The 14583-nt window shown below is 49.8% G+C and overlaps 1 protein-coding gene across 1 annotated transcript; it reads right to left on the reverse strand.

Moving 5' to 3' along the window:
- Positions 1 to 549: 549 nt before the first annotated feature.
- On the reverse strand, positions 550 to 2431 carry SP5 (Sp5 transcription factor). Its single transcript, XM_004375529.1, has 2 exons — positions 2381 to 2431; positions 550 to 1677 (listed from the first exon to the last, which is right to left on the reverse strand). The coding sequence occupies exons 1-2, from the start codon at positions 2429 to 2431 to the stop codon at positions 550 to 552; spliced, it is 1179 nt and encodes a 392-aa protein (XP_004375586.1).
- Between the last annotated feature and the right edge of the window lie 12152 nt (positions 2432 to 14583).

Genomic DNA, 14583 nt, shown 5'->3' on the forward strand with positions numbered 1-14583 from the left:
TACACATTTCATGCTGCAGCTCTACATGGAGCTGAAAACATAGTAACGTTTTTATTACTGTTATAATTATTATAATTATTCTTTAACAAAGCTATTAAATAACCTGTACAAAGCCCGGCCAGGTCCTAGCAAAAAGCAAGCACCGTTTCAAATCTCCTAAGGTCCTTCCGTTTTAATTCAGCGGCGTTTCTTATATTCAAGGCCAGCCCAGACTGGTCCCCAAGAACTGTAGGTCTCCCTGACAGTGGCAATGGTTCAAACCTGGGTATCGCCCTGGGGTAACGCAGAGCTCCCAACCGTGACCCAAGTGGCCTAAACTCCCAACCCTACTTCCCTCGATCCTCCTGGGCACTGGGTCCCTGTCCGGGGAATCTGGGAGCCTGGCGCCACTTTACGGGTAGGGCAGCGGGAAGAGGCAAGTCGGTCTGCTGGGTCTCCCCCGGCCGGCTGCCCACAGACCCCCAAGTCTCTACAGGCTCTCCCCGCACAGGTGTTGGGAAGGGAGTCCGAGAAAGAAGAGACCTCGGGGTCGGGCGGCCCCTGGTGGGCTCACAGATTCCGCGGGTCCTCCCGCTTGACCCCAGTATCGGCAACTTTGAGCTTCTTATTCTGGTGCGTCTTAACGTGCTTGGCGAGGTGGTCGCTGCGCATGAAGCGCTTGCCGCACTCGGGGCAAGCGAATCGCTTCTCGCCCGTGTGAGTCCGCAGGTGCCGCTGCAGCTCGTCCGAGCGAGTGAAGCTCTTGCCGCAAAACAGCCAGTTGCACACGAAGGGCCGCTCGCCCGTGTGCCAGCGCAGGTGCGCCTTCAGGTGCGAGGTCTTGCCGTACACCTTGCCACAGCCGGGCACGTGGCACACGTGCTGCTTCTTCTTGCCCGGCTCCGCCTCGGGGGCACCGCCCGCCGCCTGGCAGTTGGGGCAGCGGCAGCGGCGGCACCTCCTGGCCGTGGCCGCCAGGGGGGCCTTGGTCTGCAACAGCGCGGCAATCTGGCTCTGGTACTGCACAAAGTCCGACGGGCCCAACACCATGCCCCGTTGCAGGGCAGCTGCGGCGGCAGCGGCGGCCGCTGAGGAGGGGTAGCGAGGCGCGTGGGGGCCCCCTGCACAGGCGCCGGGGAGGCCGCTCCCCGGAACCGCAGAGGATCCCGGCCCGGCGCCCGCCTGCGGGATGCTCCACCACGGGAGGTCGTCGGGGGCCGGGTTAGGAGACAGCTGGCGGCAGGTGGGCGGCGGGGGCGGCAGCAAGTTGGAGTAACCCGGCGGCAGCGCGGCCTGCGCCGCGTAGGGCACGTAGGCGGGCGCGCAGCTGGCGGGTAGCGCCGCCATGCTCGAGGGCAACATCTTGACCGGCGAGAACTCATAAGGGTACGAGGGGTCGGCGGGAGGTGTAAGCGGCAGCTCGTGTGCGGCCCCGAAAGACGGCTGCAGGTGCGTCTTCTGAGGCGTAAGCCCCAGACTAGGGTGCGGGGGCGGCAGCGCGCTTGGCGAGTGCGCGGGCATGTCAGCGGTCCACGGGTGGAAGAGCCTAGAGGGCGAGCCCAGCGCGGGGTCGTAGGGCACCTGCAGGAAGTCCGGGGGCGCCACCGCGCCCGGCTGGCCAATCCGGCTACAGGTGGCAGCCAGCAGCGCCAGGGGTGAGTGTTTGCCCAGGTCCGGGGAGGCGCTGGGGGTGCGGTCCTGCATGGGCGGCGGCGGGGGAGGGTGGAGAAGAGACAAAAGGTTAGCGCTCCAAGCACGGTCTCCGGCCGGCCCGCCACCCTCTCGCCCCCACGGCGGCTATTATACCACCGCCCCTCCCTCGCCCTGACCCCCGCCGCTCCTCCCCCGCCACCGCACCCCACGCACGCACCCACCGGTCCCGGGAAACTTTTGGTGCCTGCTTTATCTGAACGCGAGACGCGCTTCCCGCTAAACTACTTGGTGCAAACAGTCGCCATCCAGCCAGAGAAGCAGGCGCAAAGTGGGAGGGAAGGGATCTGACGGGCCACCCCGGCACTCCGCGGTCAGCAAGAGTCTGGAAACACCCACAGCCCGGCTGCCCATGCGCCCTCGCCGTCTTTTAAACTCTTCGTTTCTACGCTACCTCGCGCTGCTGCACAGCCGGCGCAAGGCTGAAATCAACAGGAGGGCCCAGCAGGATGAGCTCAGGCCCTGTTCTCGGCCAGTCGCGCACCTCCGCACTGCCTTCTCCAAAAAGCGACACTCTTGACACCAGGTTAGGTGTGAAGTTGGCGTGGGCACCCCTTCTTCCGATCGTTTCGCCTATGTCTGACTCCAGGGGCACCCACTGAGCGGAGTTCTCTTTGAGATTAAGGGTGTATGGAGTGCCCTGCGAGATCCGATCACAGCCCTTCCCCTTGATCCCTCTCCCGGCCCTGACCTGGAGGAAGGCTTGCAGCGAGTCGTTCCGGAGGACGGCCACGGCGGCCATGGCTACAGCTCGCGGACCGCTCGAAGCGGAGCAGGGCGCCGCCGAGACATGGAGACCCGAAGGCGAGGACGAGCGACCGCCCAGCGTCTCTCCCCGGCGTCGGCTCTGCGCACCAGGGACCTCCCTGTTCGCTCCCCTCGCCGCTCTCGGCTCGCCCGCCCCGTGCGCAGTCTGAGCGCTTCAGGATCACCTCCAAGAATTTGATAAGGACTTTGCTGGGCCGCCAGCCAGTCAGAGGGAAGATTTATGGCTTTGAAGTTTGCCGCTACCCAATCATCAAAGAATAGCGGCTCTTTCAGAAGCGAAAGCAAATCCTTTGAATCCACAAAGCTCCTATGGTGTGTTTGTTGGTCTGGATAAAAGAACTGATTATTAGGGGGGATGGGAAGGGAGGAGATAAAGGCGGGACAATTAATGAAGTAATCACTATGTGGGAAATGTATATACACAAATAATTGGATTTTCCTGATCAAAGGGGGGCTTGCCGCCTGGAGACCCGCGCTTGGGTTGCTGGAGACACTTGATCTCCCTCCTCCTTACCCTCCACCCCCCTTGCAATTAAAGATTTGCAACGAGGCAGCGCCCAAAGTGACAAAGTGTCTTTGTTATCTCCAGAGAAATCTGCGTTTGGCTTCCAGGCGCGGCACTTTGACGGGGACAAGGATAACTCTCCCCGGTACTTGCATGCCCCACAAACACACAACACTTGCACCCGCCAGCGCACACCGCAGACCCGAGAGAGTTCCTGGGGCGGGGCATGGGACTGACCGCGATTGGCCGACTTTGTATCCCCCGCCCGCCTCGGGTGGAGCCGCGGGCAGGGCTGTGACCCGGGGTGGGGCCGGGCGCCCGCCCAGGGCGGCGGTGGGTGGCGCGCACGTTCCTGGTCCTCCTGCCAGACGAGCGACCGGGACTCGCTTGTGACAATCCTGCTGGCGACCTGCAAGTTTTCCTAAGGCCACAACTTTCGCAAATAGTGAAACTAGAAAACCTTCACCGTGTTTACCCTCCCCCCCCAAAAAAAAATGAGCTTGGCAGGACACCCAGAACAACCCCTAATATACACCCGGGGCGGGGGCTGGGGGAGGTTACAGCCCAGCACAGTGGTATCCTGCCCTTTTCTCCCAGGCAGGCAGTCCAGGATGCCGTGGAGGTCCGGGCGGGTGGCCGACCGCAGTTAGGCTCCACGGAAGTCCCCGATGCTAGCAGTTTCTCCCGTGAAGTCCTGGCAAGCGAGTGAGTGCTCGCAAGCCACACAGACCTACGAGAGAACTACTCCGAAAAAAAGTGAGGGGGCCGAAGAATCTTCTTTTTTTTTTTTTTTTTTGGTACAACAAATCTCAAGTCCTAAGAGGGAGGCTCCCAAAGGGGAAAGAAAAGTCAATACAAACTCTCGTTCCTGTCACGTTTGGAAAGAAAAGTTTCACCAACAGGCCTGCCTCGCTTGGGGCAGAGGAGCGCTCGTCAGGCCGTTTCCTCTAAACCCTGGCCTGCCGCCCACGCTCTGCCGAGGCGGAAGAGTCGGCCACCTGCTACGCTCCAGCCCATCGCGCCCCAGCAAGGGCAACCTCAGTGCGGGGCGCGTGCTGCCCGGAAGGTGCGGATACCGTGATCATCTCACCCAGGAAAGCAAGGAAGAAAGGGAGAAAAAAGTGGGCGGGGCGCCACGGGGCCCTTGCGGCAATGGGGCGTTAGGGGCCGGGCGCCGTCCCGGAGGCCTCCAGCAGGCTTCCCCGCTGGCACCATCTCCTTTCTCCGAGGCCGCCGGCCGCCTGGGGACTCTCCTACCAGCTCGCGCCCTTTAATGAGTTGAGGGAGAGAGGCCTCTGGGGCCTGCGGCCGAAAACCTGTTGTCCTTGCGCGTCATACTTCCCTGGTCTGCATCGCGGCCAGGACTGAAGTGAGGGGACGGACAGGATGGTCCACCTCGCGATGCAGCGACCAGCGGTTAGCCCAACTCTGACAGGCTTCGGATTCGGAGTCTGAGCTGAATGTTGGTGACCCCTTACGTTACCACCAGGCCCACAGTCCCTCATGTCCCGTGCCCGGCGGCGGAAACCCGTGCAGCCTGCTTTTGCTCCCAGAGTTGTGGAGTGAAACGTCTTAATGAAGATGCATGGGTAGCGCGTGACCCAAACGTGCTTGGCAACGCATACCCCCCCTTCTACCCAAGGAGGGGTCACTCGGTGGGCTAAGCAGAGACAGCGCCGCTCAGCTGATGCGGCCTGGCTCCTCCTGGAGATGGGGTCGGGGTACTCCGAGACCCGACGAACCGCTCCCTGCCCCACGCCCGGTCCAGGGGTCCATTCCCCGCGAAGCCTGGAACCCGAGGGACTTCTTTTCTCGGATTCAGGCCAGAGGCTGGGGAGCTCTGGGGCGTACACCCTGCCGGCACTTGTCTGCACCCTCGAAGCTGGTCCCTTAGCATCTCTGTTCACTCTGCCGGCCTCCTTCAAGCTCTTTGACCACCTCTTATCCTGGGAGGCGGGCCAGGGTGGGCTAAGTGGGCTACAGTCTATATTTTACCAAAAAAGGCAAGAAAAGCCTATCCACACCTCCACCGTTGTTATAGGAGAGATGATGCCCCCCATTAGCCAATTAAACCACCATCAATGGTCAACAGTGCGAGACGAGTGTAGTGGTTTGGTGCTTAAGAGCTTGGACTCTGAAGCCCGATTTTCGAGCCTTGACACTTTCTAGTTGGTGACCTTGGGCAAGTTGTTCTTGGTTGCCGTGGAGTCGACTCTGGGCGACCCCATGTGTGCAGCGTAGAAATGCTCCATAGGGTTTTCAAGGCTGTGACTTTTCGGAAGCAGATCTCAGACCTGTCTTCCCAGAAGCCTCTGGGTGAGTTGGAAGCGCTTAACCCTTTGCGCCACCCAGGGACTCGTTTTGGGCGAGTAACTCAACCTCTCTATGCCCCAGCTTCTTCATTTTTAATATGGGAGTCATAATAGTATTTCCTTGTAGAGTGCTTGTAGGCTTAAATTATATATATAAATTAGCTATATATAATGTCCTTAGGACAGGACAGGGCAGGGCACATAGTAGGTTCTCTCTTGAGGGTTCCCCGCTCTTGGCCTCATGTCCTTTTGTGAATAGCCGCCCCGATTTTAGCCCTCCCAGGCCGGCGCTGAAGTTTGGAGAGAGACTTTTCCGAACTGCTGCTTAACCTCCCTCCCTTCGTACTTGAGGGCTTCTCAAAAACTTATTGTTAATGAAGTAATGTTCGGAGTGTCCATTAAAAATGCAATGCCGGAAGATCAAAGTACAATATTTATTTTAGAAATTTGTTGCAATCACCAAGAGATACAGGTATCAAGGCCAAATGTCAGTTCCGTTACACAAAGCCCCACACCCGGGAAGAGTGTGTGGCTGCTCTGCCATAATGTAAAGAGACATCAAAGACTGAGCGCGCTGCAAAAGCGCACAGCCGGGAGGGAGGGAACGAGCTGGTGAGGGCCCGGCGCGCCCCTGACTGCGCGGGGGCTGCGGGGGCGGGGGTCAGTTCAAAGAAGTATCCGCTGGGGTGCGAGTTCACAGGAGGGAAGATTTAATGGGCTTTCTTTTGTTGATGGGGGTGTTTGTGTTTGTGCACAGAGGACCCAGGAACTCCTATGTGGTCCTCCTGCACAGGGAGGGGGCGGGGGCCAAGCCGCGAATCCGGAGCAAACTCTCACCGCCGCGGGGGGCGGGGAGGTTTAATTCTGGCCTCCTGGCGGCGGCAGGCGCAGCGAAGCCAGTCTCTAAGAGGCGATCCAAGCAGCGGGGTTCGGAGGCTGGGAAGTTTGCATCGTATTTTCTTCGAGGGCGAACAGGCAGGCAGGCGGCGAGTGCCGACCCGGTGCCAACCTGCGAGTAGAGGAGGGTATGCGAACCCGAAGAGGCAGTGGCGCGGTGGGCGGACCTGCGCTGAGCGCTCTGGGATCCGCTCCAGAAAAGTGTTTGCTGAGTACTCTGGTGTTGCTCTTTCGCGCCCAAGCCTCGGGTTTTTTCTTGCAAAAGCCAGAGACCCGTGCCTCCAGCATAAATTCAACCAGATAACTACCCCTTCTCCAGCTGATCTGTACATTATTTGGGACATTTCAACAAATCCTTAATTCATTGGCCCTTTACAGCATGAGTGTTGCTTAACAGGCCGGACCTCGTCCCCCCATTCAACCTTCCAATTGCCCACATCTGTCTAATGAATACAGTATCAGTCATTGCGTTATTAAAAGTGCTGGGGTGGGGGGCAGAATTTTCCTCATGCTAATGGGGCTTGGAGTCCATTTCTTCAGTCATCTACAACCAAGTATTCTTAGCAGTCACTTGGCAGCCTTTTGAAGTCGTGCTAGAGCAGAAAGCTGCTATTGTTCTCAGCTCTCAACATGGAAGGGATCAAACTTTGCCTCTTCAATTTGAAAGATTTTTTTTTTATGGTGGTGGGGGAGGGGTTGTAATCTGATACTCTCGAAGTTAACTTTCAGGAATTGGAGCGGTCTCTGAGTGGAAGCTGCAGACCAAGTCACAAATGCCCTAATGCCTGCGTCTGAAATAGGGGCTCTTGATCATTAATATGGCTGAGTGCATTCAGTCACAAGCCATTATAATGCTGGGAACCTTTAGAAAACACTGGATTGGTGACCAAGTTTTCTGTTGCTATAAAAATGGGAAAGTTTCCTCAACTGGAAACCTTGAGTTAATTTTAAGCTTCAGAATTGCATCGGTGGGCAAAGGAATGAAATTCTACAACTAGAAGGGATCCTTTAACTGAAAGGATTCTACTCTACTTACTTACTTGATGGGAAGAGGAAATAGCATTTGCATAATGATATGTGTCATGCCTGCACACTGCTGTGAACTCTAGTAGATGTTCAATAAATTATTGCTCATTGGTGTTAGGTGGTAGAGTGGAATCATGTGTACTAGTGGCATCCGCATAATGATTGTCTTGTGCTTCAGAACACACAAATGCAGTGGGAACTCAGATGATTGGTGAGGGCTGGAATAGTTAAGAAAAGCTTTATCAAGGAGCTCGTTGGTGTTTGGAGGTGCCTTTAAGGGACCCATGAAATTTTAATAGGGTGGATAAAAAGGAAGAAGGTGGTGGGGGGAACGGGCAACTGAAGGGGAGAGAACTATCCTTTCAGGGAGAAGCTAAACAAACCACTGAAAACAAAAAACTTGCCGTAGTCGATTCTGACTCATAGCGACCCTATAGATGATACAAATTTAGCCTTTGGTTTGCTGGTGTAGATAGGGTGGGGCCAGATTAGAGATGTCAGGGAGAGGAGTTTGGCCTCAATTCTATATGTAGTAGGAATTTAGGAATTTAGTGAGCAGGTAGATTCAATTGGATTTCTAAAACCTTCCTTTGGAGGGTTGACTTACAGCAAGCCTGAAAGGATAGATGCAGAGTCAGTTAACTAGGTGTGAGATGGTAAAGACCTGGACTGGGAACTGGAGTGAGGGGGTTGGAGTGGGAGTGACATTTTAAAGGGAAAAAGAGCAAAACTTGGTGATAGGCTAGAATAAGAGATTAAAGGAGAGGAAATATAAAGAAGGACTGCTCTTTTCAACAAATGGTGCCAGGACAGCAGGATATCCACATGTAAAAGAATGAAATTGACCCCTCTTCCTTTCATTTTACACAAAAATTAACTACAAATGGATCATGAAGCTAAATGTAAGAGTTAAACTATAAAACTCTAGAAGGGAACATAGGAGTAATTTTCATGAACTTGGGTCGGGCAAAGCCTTGTAGATATGACATCAAAAGTAGAGATGACAAAAGAAAAAATAGATGAATTGGACTTCATCAAAATTAAAACTTTTGAACTTCAAAGGACTCCATTAAGGAAGTGAAAAGACAATCCCAGAATGGGAGAAAATATTTGCAAATCATATATCTAACAAAAGGTTTATATCCAGAATATATAAAGAACTCTTTCAACTCAACAATGAAAAGATAAATAACCCAATTAAAATATGAGCAAAAGATCTGAAAGGACTTTTCTCCGGAGAAGATATACAAATAGCCAGTAAGCACATGAAAAGATACTCAACACCATTAGCCATCAGTGAAATGCCAATCAAAATCATAATGGGGTACCACTTCACACCTACTAGCATGGCTGAAATTTAAAAAAGAGATAATAACAAGTGTTGGCAAGGATACAGAGAAATTGGAACCCTCAGGCATTACTGGTGGGAGGTAAAATAGTGCAGTCACTTTAGAAAACAATTTGGCAGTTCCTCAAAACGTTAAACAAGGAGTTAGAATTGTACTCCTAGGTATATACCAAAGAGGATTAAAAACATATGCCCACACAAAAACTGTACATGAATGTTCATAGAAGCATTATTCACAATAGCCAAAAGGTGGAAACAACCCAAATGTCCATCAGCTGATGAATAGCTAAACAAAGTGTGGCACATCCATACAATGGAATATTGTTTAGCCATAGAAACGATTAAGTACTGATACACACTACAACATAAATGAACCTTGAAAACATTAAGCTAAGTGAAAGAAGCCCATAACAAAAAATCACCTATTGTATGTTTCCATTTATATGAAATGTCTAGAATAGGCACATCCAGAAACAGAAAATAGATTAGTGGGTGTCTGGGACCTAGGGCATGGTGGGAAATAGGGAATGACTGCTAATGGGTGTGTTTTTTTTTTTTTGTGGGGGTGAAAATATTCTAGAATTGATCATGATGATGATTGCACCACTCTGTGAATACACTAAAAACCGTTGAATTGTATGCTTGAAATGAATGAATTGTATATGTGAATTATATTTCAATAAAGCTATTAGAAAAAAAGCAAAAGGACCCTGAGGTTTTAGCCTGTGTGGCAGCAAGAGTGGTTCAGTTGCTGACAAAAGTGGGATAATAAGGAAGACAATTTGGGGTTAAGCAGAAGTACTGAATTCATTTTGCGGTTGTTGAATCTGAGATTTTGGCTGGTTGTTCACATGGAAATGCCTGCAGAAAGCTAGAAGTGTAGGGAGTGATAGGGCTAGAGATAAGGGTTTGTGAGCTTTTGGTAAGTAGGCAATGGCTGAAAAAGGGCTCATTGGAGTGAGTGGAATTCAAGCAGGTAGAGAAAAGCCACAACAGAATTTGAAGGGAAACCACAATTAGAAGATGAACAGAGGGAGAAGAGCCATCACAGCAGCCAAAGGAAAAAGAGTTAGGCAAGAGGATACAAAGGAAGTAGAGGTGGGAGAATGAGCAAGACCACTGGAGATAGCCATAGCCAGGGAGGTGGCTAGAGGAGTCCAGGGGAGGATAGTGAGAAATAGAAGGAATCCATTTGCTTAAAGAGGAAGCTCTGAAGACTTACCTTCGGAGCTGAGGTGAGCATAGAAGCCAGATTATAGGAATTTAGAAGCAGTTAGAAGAGCTACAGAGTCCTTGAGTGGCACGAATAGTTAAGTGCTTGACTACTACCTGAAAGGTTGGCAGTTTGAACCCACCCAGAGGCGCCTCAGAAGATAAGTCTGGCCTGGTGATCTATTTCCGAAAGGTCACAGTCTTGAAAACCATATGGAGCTCATTTCTATTCTGACACGCACGAGATTCTGACACACGAGGTGGAATCAACTCGATGGCAACTAACAATAGGGAACATGAGTACTGAAAGGAAGAATTCTCCGCTTTCTATTACCCATTCGTGGTGGCATTCATCTCTTTAGAAGACAAGAAAGTGATAGTAAATCTTTCAACTAAACAATAATTTTACACATATAAAATTCTGGAAATTTGATTTGGATGTAGCAATAAAGGGGTCCCTGGATGGTGCCAATGGTTCATGTGCTCAGCTGCTAACTGAAAGGTTGGAAGTTTGAGTCCACCCAGAGGTGCCTCGGAAGAAAGCCCTGGTAATCTAATTCCAAAAAATCAGCCATTGAAAACCCTATGGAGCACAGTTCTACTCTGACACACATGAGGTCACCATGAATCATATTAACTTGATGGTAACTGGTGTATATCAATTAAAAAATGCGTTAATATATAAGAAAATTACTTTGGCTGTAAGCCTAATAAAGCTTTAATGAAAAACATTATGCATGCATACAAAAAATGTAAATAAAGTCCGGACTTTCCACTTCCAGCTCTCTAAGTCCAGCATCCCTGGATGGAGTTGGTGGTGGGGTTGGTAACTTAGGCAGGAGAAAGAAGTGCTGGTAAGTTCTTGGCATCATGGGTTTGCTCCAGTTTGTTAGAATTCGCCTGTTGAGTGGCACAGCTTGTGCACTGTCGGCACCAGCAAGCACTTTCACTCATGGTGTGCTTATATGACAGTGTGGCCGGAGGGCAATGATGCTGCTTTCAATCACAATAACAATACGTGATCTCACTGAATTCTCTCAATAAACCTACTTTACAGGTGGGGGAAATTATAGCACAGAAGGGTTAAATAACTTGCCCAAGACCCCATATCTTGTTACTGGTAGAGCCAGGAATTGAATCTAGGAGCCCTGGTGGCAAAATAGTTAAGTGCTTGGCTACCGACCGAAAGGCTGATGGTTCAAACACACCAAGCAGCTCTGAGGGAGAAAGACCTGGCAATCTGCTTCCATAACAATTACAGCCAAGAAAACCCTATGGAGCAGTTCTACTCTGTCACATGGGGCCACTATGAGTCAGAATCGACTGGAGGGCAACCAACAACAATGTTACTCTAGAGGGCAACATTTTAACCATCACAGTAAAGTGCCCCTCTGAATAAATGCAAATCCCTTTCTACTGGAAAAACAAATGTGTATGTCTGCAGCAACATTATTAAAGAAAAAATCCGAGAGAATTTATTGGCCGCCTTACAGGTTGTTTGCTATTTGCCTCATGGTAAAAATGTCAGTCCCTTGTGAGATGTTTGCTATCTGGTTTTTACTCAAGGAGAAATATGGGTTTTGACCTCAGGTATTATATTCTGAATCCATGATGATTCCTTTCACTTCTAGAATATTCTTTTCTCTTCCCCCACCCTCCATCCCAAGCCACCAGGTGGCACACAGAATCAGCTATTTGCCTTGGGAAATTATTAAACGAAAATCTTTGGAAGTTACCACTTCTAAGAATATAGGTACACAGTGGTCCAGTCTCATTAGGGATTCAGCTGCTGGAGATGGACTAACACAAACATCAGGCCTCTAGCATATCCCTGGTTCCATTTAAAAAGTGCCTTCTACTTCCTGTAGCCCTGGCAAAGGTCTTGCCCATGAGACTTTTGGTTTTGAGGAAACAAAATCCTTTCTGTTTGGGTTCCATGACCTGGTTTAGTTTCAAGTTGGAACTGTTCTTTTTACCCTGCAGCTGCCCCTGCAGCATTGCTGAGCTTCTCTTGCAGGGTACCAGCACCTATCCCCTCTCCATTCTCTGTCTTCTCTCTCTCTTACCTTTCCATGGCTGAGCACTTAACCAAATCTCACATCCTCTAAGACCATGCTGTCCAGTCTGGTAGGCACAGTTATATATGAGCATTTAAATTTAAACTGATTAAAATTAAAATTCAGTTATTCAGCCTCACTAGCCACATTTCACGTGCTCAGTAGCCACATTCTACTTGACAGCATTGTTCTATGAAGTCTTTTTTTGCTTTTCTTTTTAGCACCTTAAGATGCTCTTTCTTCCACAGTATCTTTAAAACCACGATTTTAACAATTTTGATCTGAAAGAGATTTTAAAGGTCATGTAATCCAGTACCAATAAATAATAGATACAACTTTGTTTTCCACAGTATTAGAGCATTGCTCTGTATTTGGTAGGTGGCTTTATACACATTTACTGAGTTGCGGGTACTAAGGAGCTTGGGTTAAATGCCCTCTCAGGACATTTTCCAGTAAAATATTCAACTAACAACACAAATCAGTTGTTTTCAACAATATAGTCTCTCAGGAGAGCTATTTCACGAATCACACATGATCTGGGGGGAGCCCCTCCAGGGAAGGCTATACCCGTGTAGCCTTTCTATTTTGTTCCAGCAGCTAACTACTCTCAGGATTTAATTATTTGAAGTGTGTGTGTGTGTGTGTGTGTGTGTGTGTGTGTGTGTGTGTTTTATCTCAAAGTATGTCAATTTTTGCCCAGTTTTCATGATGTCTTAATCTACCTGCCAACTCTACATGACATCGAGCCAAGGAGGAATTTCCTTTTCATTGGCCCTCCTTTGATCAAGGAGAACATGGGAACAACAGTTACCAGACTGATGAAATTCCATTCAGTTTAAGAAAAGGTTCTTATTAGTCCCTAAATTAAGTTTATACAAATAAGTCACATGTAAAATCATATGCTATGCGACAAGACTACTTCATCTTGTATGTGTATATATGTATTAAATATATGTACAGAGACAGAGAGTGTATTAAGAAAAATTTTATTTTCTTTGAACATTTTGTTTTGCTTTAGATGAAAGTTTACCGAGCAAATTAGTTTCTCTAAAATAATTTATACACGAATTGTTTCATGGGAGGCAGAGCCAAGATGGCGGAGTAGTCAGATGCTTCCCGTGGAACCTCTTACAACAAAGACCCAAAAAAAAAACTGATTTGATTATATGTGACAATCTAGGAGCCCTGAACATCAAAGGCAAAGTTGAGGAACCAGACTGAGTGGCAGGGAGAGGGAGAGATGGTTCGGAAGCAGCGAGGTGGTGTCAGACCTGACCTGGTGAGAGCCTGAGCCCTTCAGGCCTGATCAGCTTGGGGGTGAGCTGTGAGGCAGGCAAGCAGTGGTGCTCAGGAGGCATATTCTGCACAGGGAGAGTCCCAGCTGCTGAGAGTTTACTCAGCGATGCAGAACCAGTGAGAAGCAGCCCTCAATCACTGAAAGGTAAGTATTTGCATCCAGCCTACTGCACGGATCAAAAACAGCCCCCTCAGGGAAAAACCTCTCTCCCATTTACCTCCTGACTTCCTGCTCTGCACTGGGTCCTGGACCGGCTTCAGCAATTGCCGAGTCCCCTGGGCCAGAAGTAGGATCCATCAAATGCCCTGAGCCATTCTCCTGGCCTTGGAGAGTGACAAATTAACAAATGGGGAAAAAATAAACTGCTGGCTCCCCTAAGCCAGGAACTCAGTGTAGGCACAGCTTCTTTGCCTAGACACCGGCATAAGGGATCCACGGACTTTGAGTGCCTTTCCCCCTGCATAGACTTGTGTGGGCCCATTTCAACAGCGTAGGCCCTCATTACCACAGTACAACAGGGTATATACCTGAAGTCTGACTTCAACTGTTTCAGCTATGAAGTGGCAGGTTCGTGACATTTGACTCTGCTCTGCCCATTAGGCAGCGTCTTAACCTACCCACATCAGGGGCCTAAGGACTGGTGGTTCCACCCACGCCACCTAGCCACCTGCAATAGGGGCCCATGAATAAGAGCAGCCAACAGCATTGGGTGCTCATAGTCCGGCTGCAAAAGCCACCCACCTATGTGGTCTAGGGAACAGGAACATGCCTTCCTCCTAGACACTTGGGGGTGGCCGTCAGCCCCCTGCCTTGCTCAGAGTGTGTCCCCCTGCTGCAGTCAGATGCCTGTGCCTACACCAATCACCCATGCCTGTCTAGGACTGTAGGTGAGAGCCTGTACCACACACTTGGTGGCTATCTACCTGGGCACATAAGCTGAATCCATACAGGAGAAGTGGGCGGACTCCTGAGCTTACATACCTAGTAACAACTCTAACCACCTGGTGACAGGACATTAGAGCTTCAAAGCTGCCAATAATCAAACTAGCTCACACGAGCAGCCTATTTGGGCATATCAAAACAAAACAAGAAGCTAGGACACAGTAAGCAAATGTAAAATAAATAAATATAATAACTTATTGATGGCTCAGAGACAATAGTCAATATCAAATCACATAAAGAGGCAATCCATGATGGCTTCAACAAGCTCCCAAAATAAAGAATCAAGAAATTTTCCAGAGAAGGAAAATTTCTTAAATTACCAGAGGCAGAATACAAAAGATTAATATACAGAACTCTTCAAGAAATTAGGAAGGAAATTAAGCAAAATGCAGAACACACAAGAGAGGAAATTAAAAAGATTAGAGAAGAGCACAATGACAAATTTAACAGGCTGCGAGAATCCATACAGAGACAACAATCAGAAATCCAGAAGATTAACAATAAAATTTCAGAATTAGACAACTCAATAG

The sequence above is a fragment of the Trichechus manatus genome, unplaced genomic scaffold (assembly GCF_000243295.1).
Source record: "Trichechus manatus latirostris isolate Lorelei unplaced genomic scaffold, TriManLat1.0 scaffold00037, whole genome shotgun sequence".
Lineage (NCBI taxonomy): Eukaryota > Metazoa > Chordata > Mammalia > Sirenia > Trichechidae > Trichechus > Trichechus manatus.

What these genes read in the sequence shown, in the direction of transcription:
- SP5 (XM_004375529.1), bottom strand. Translation starts at nt 2,431, where the DNA reads ATGGCCGCCGTGGCCGTCCTCCGGAACGACTCGCTGCAAGCCTTCCTC. An exon ending in CGCTGCAAGCCTTCCTCCAG is followed by an intron (nt 1,678 to 2,380) that starts GTCAGGGCCGGG and finishes CCGCCCATGCAG; the next exon opens with GACCGCACCCCCAGCGCCTC.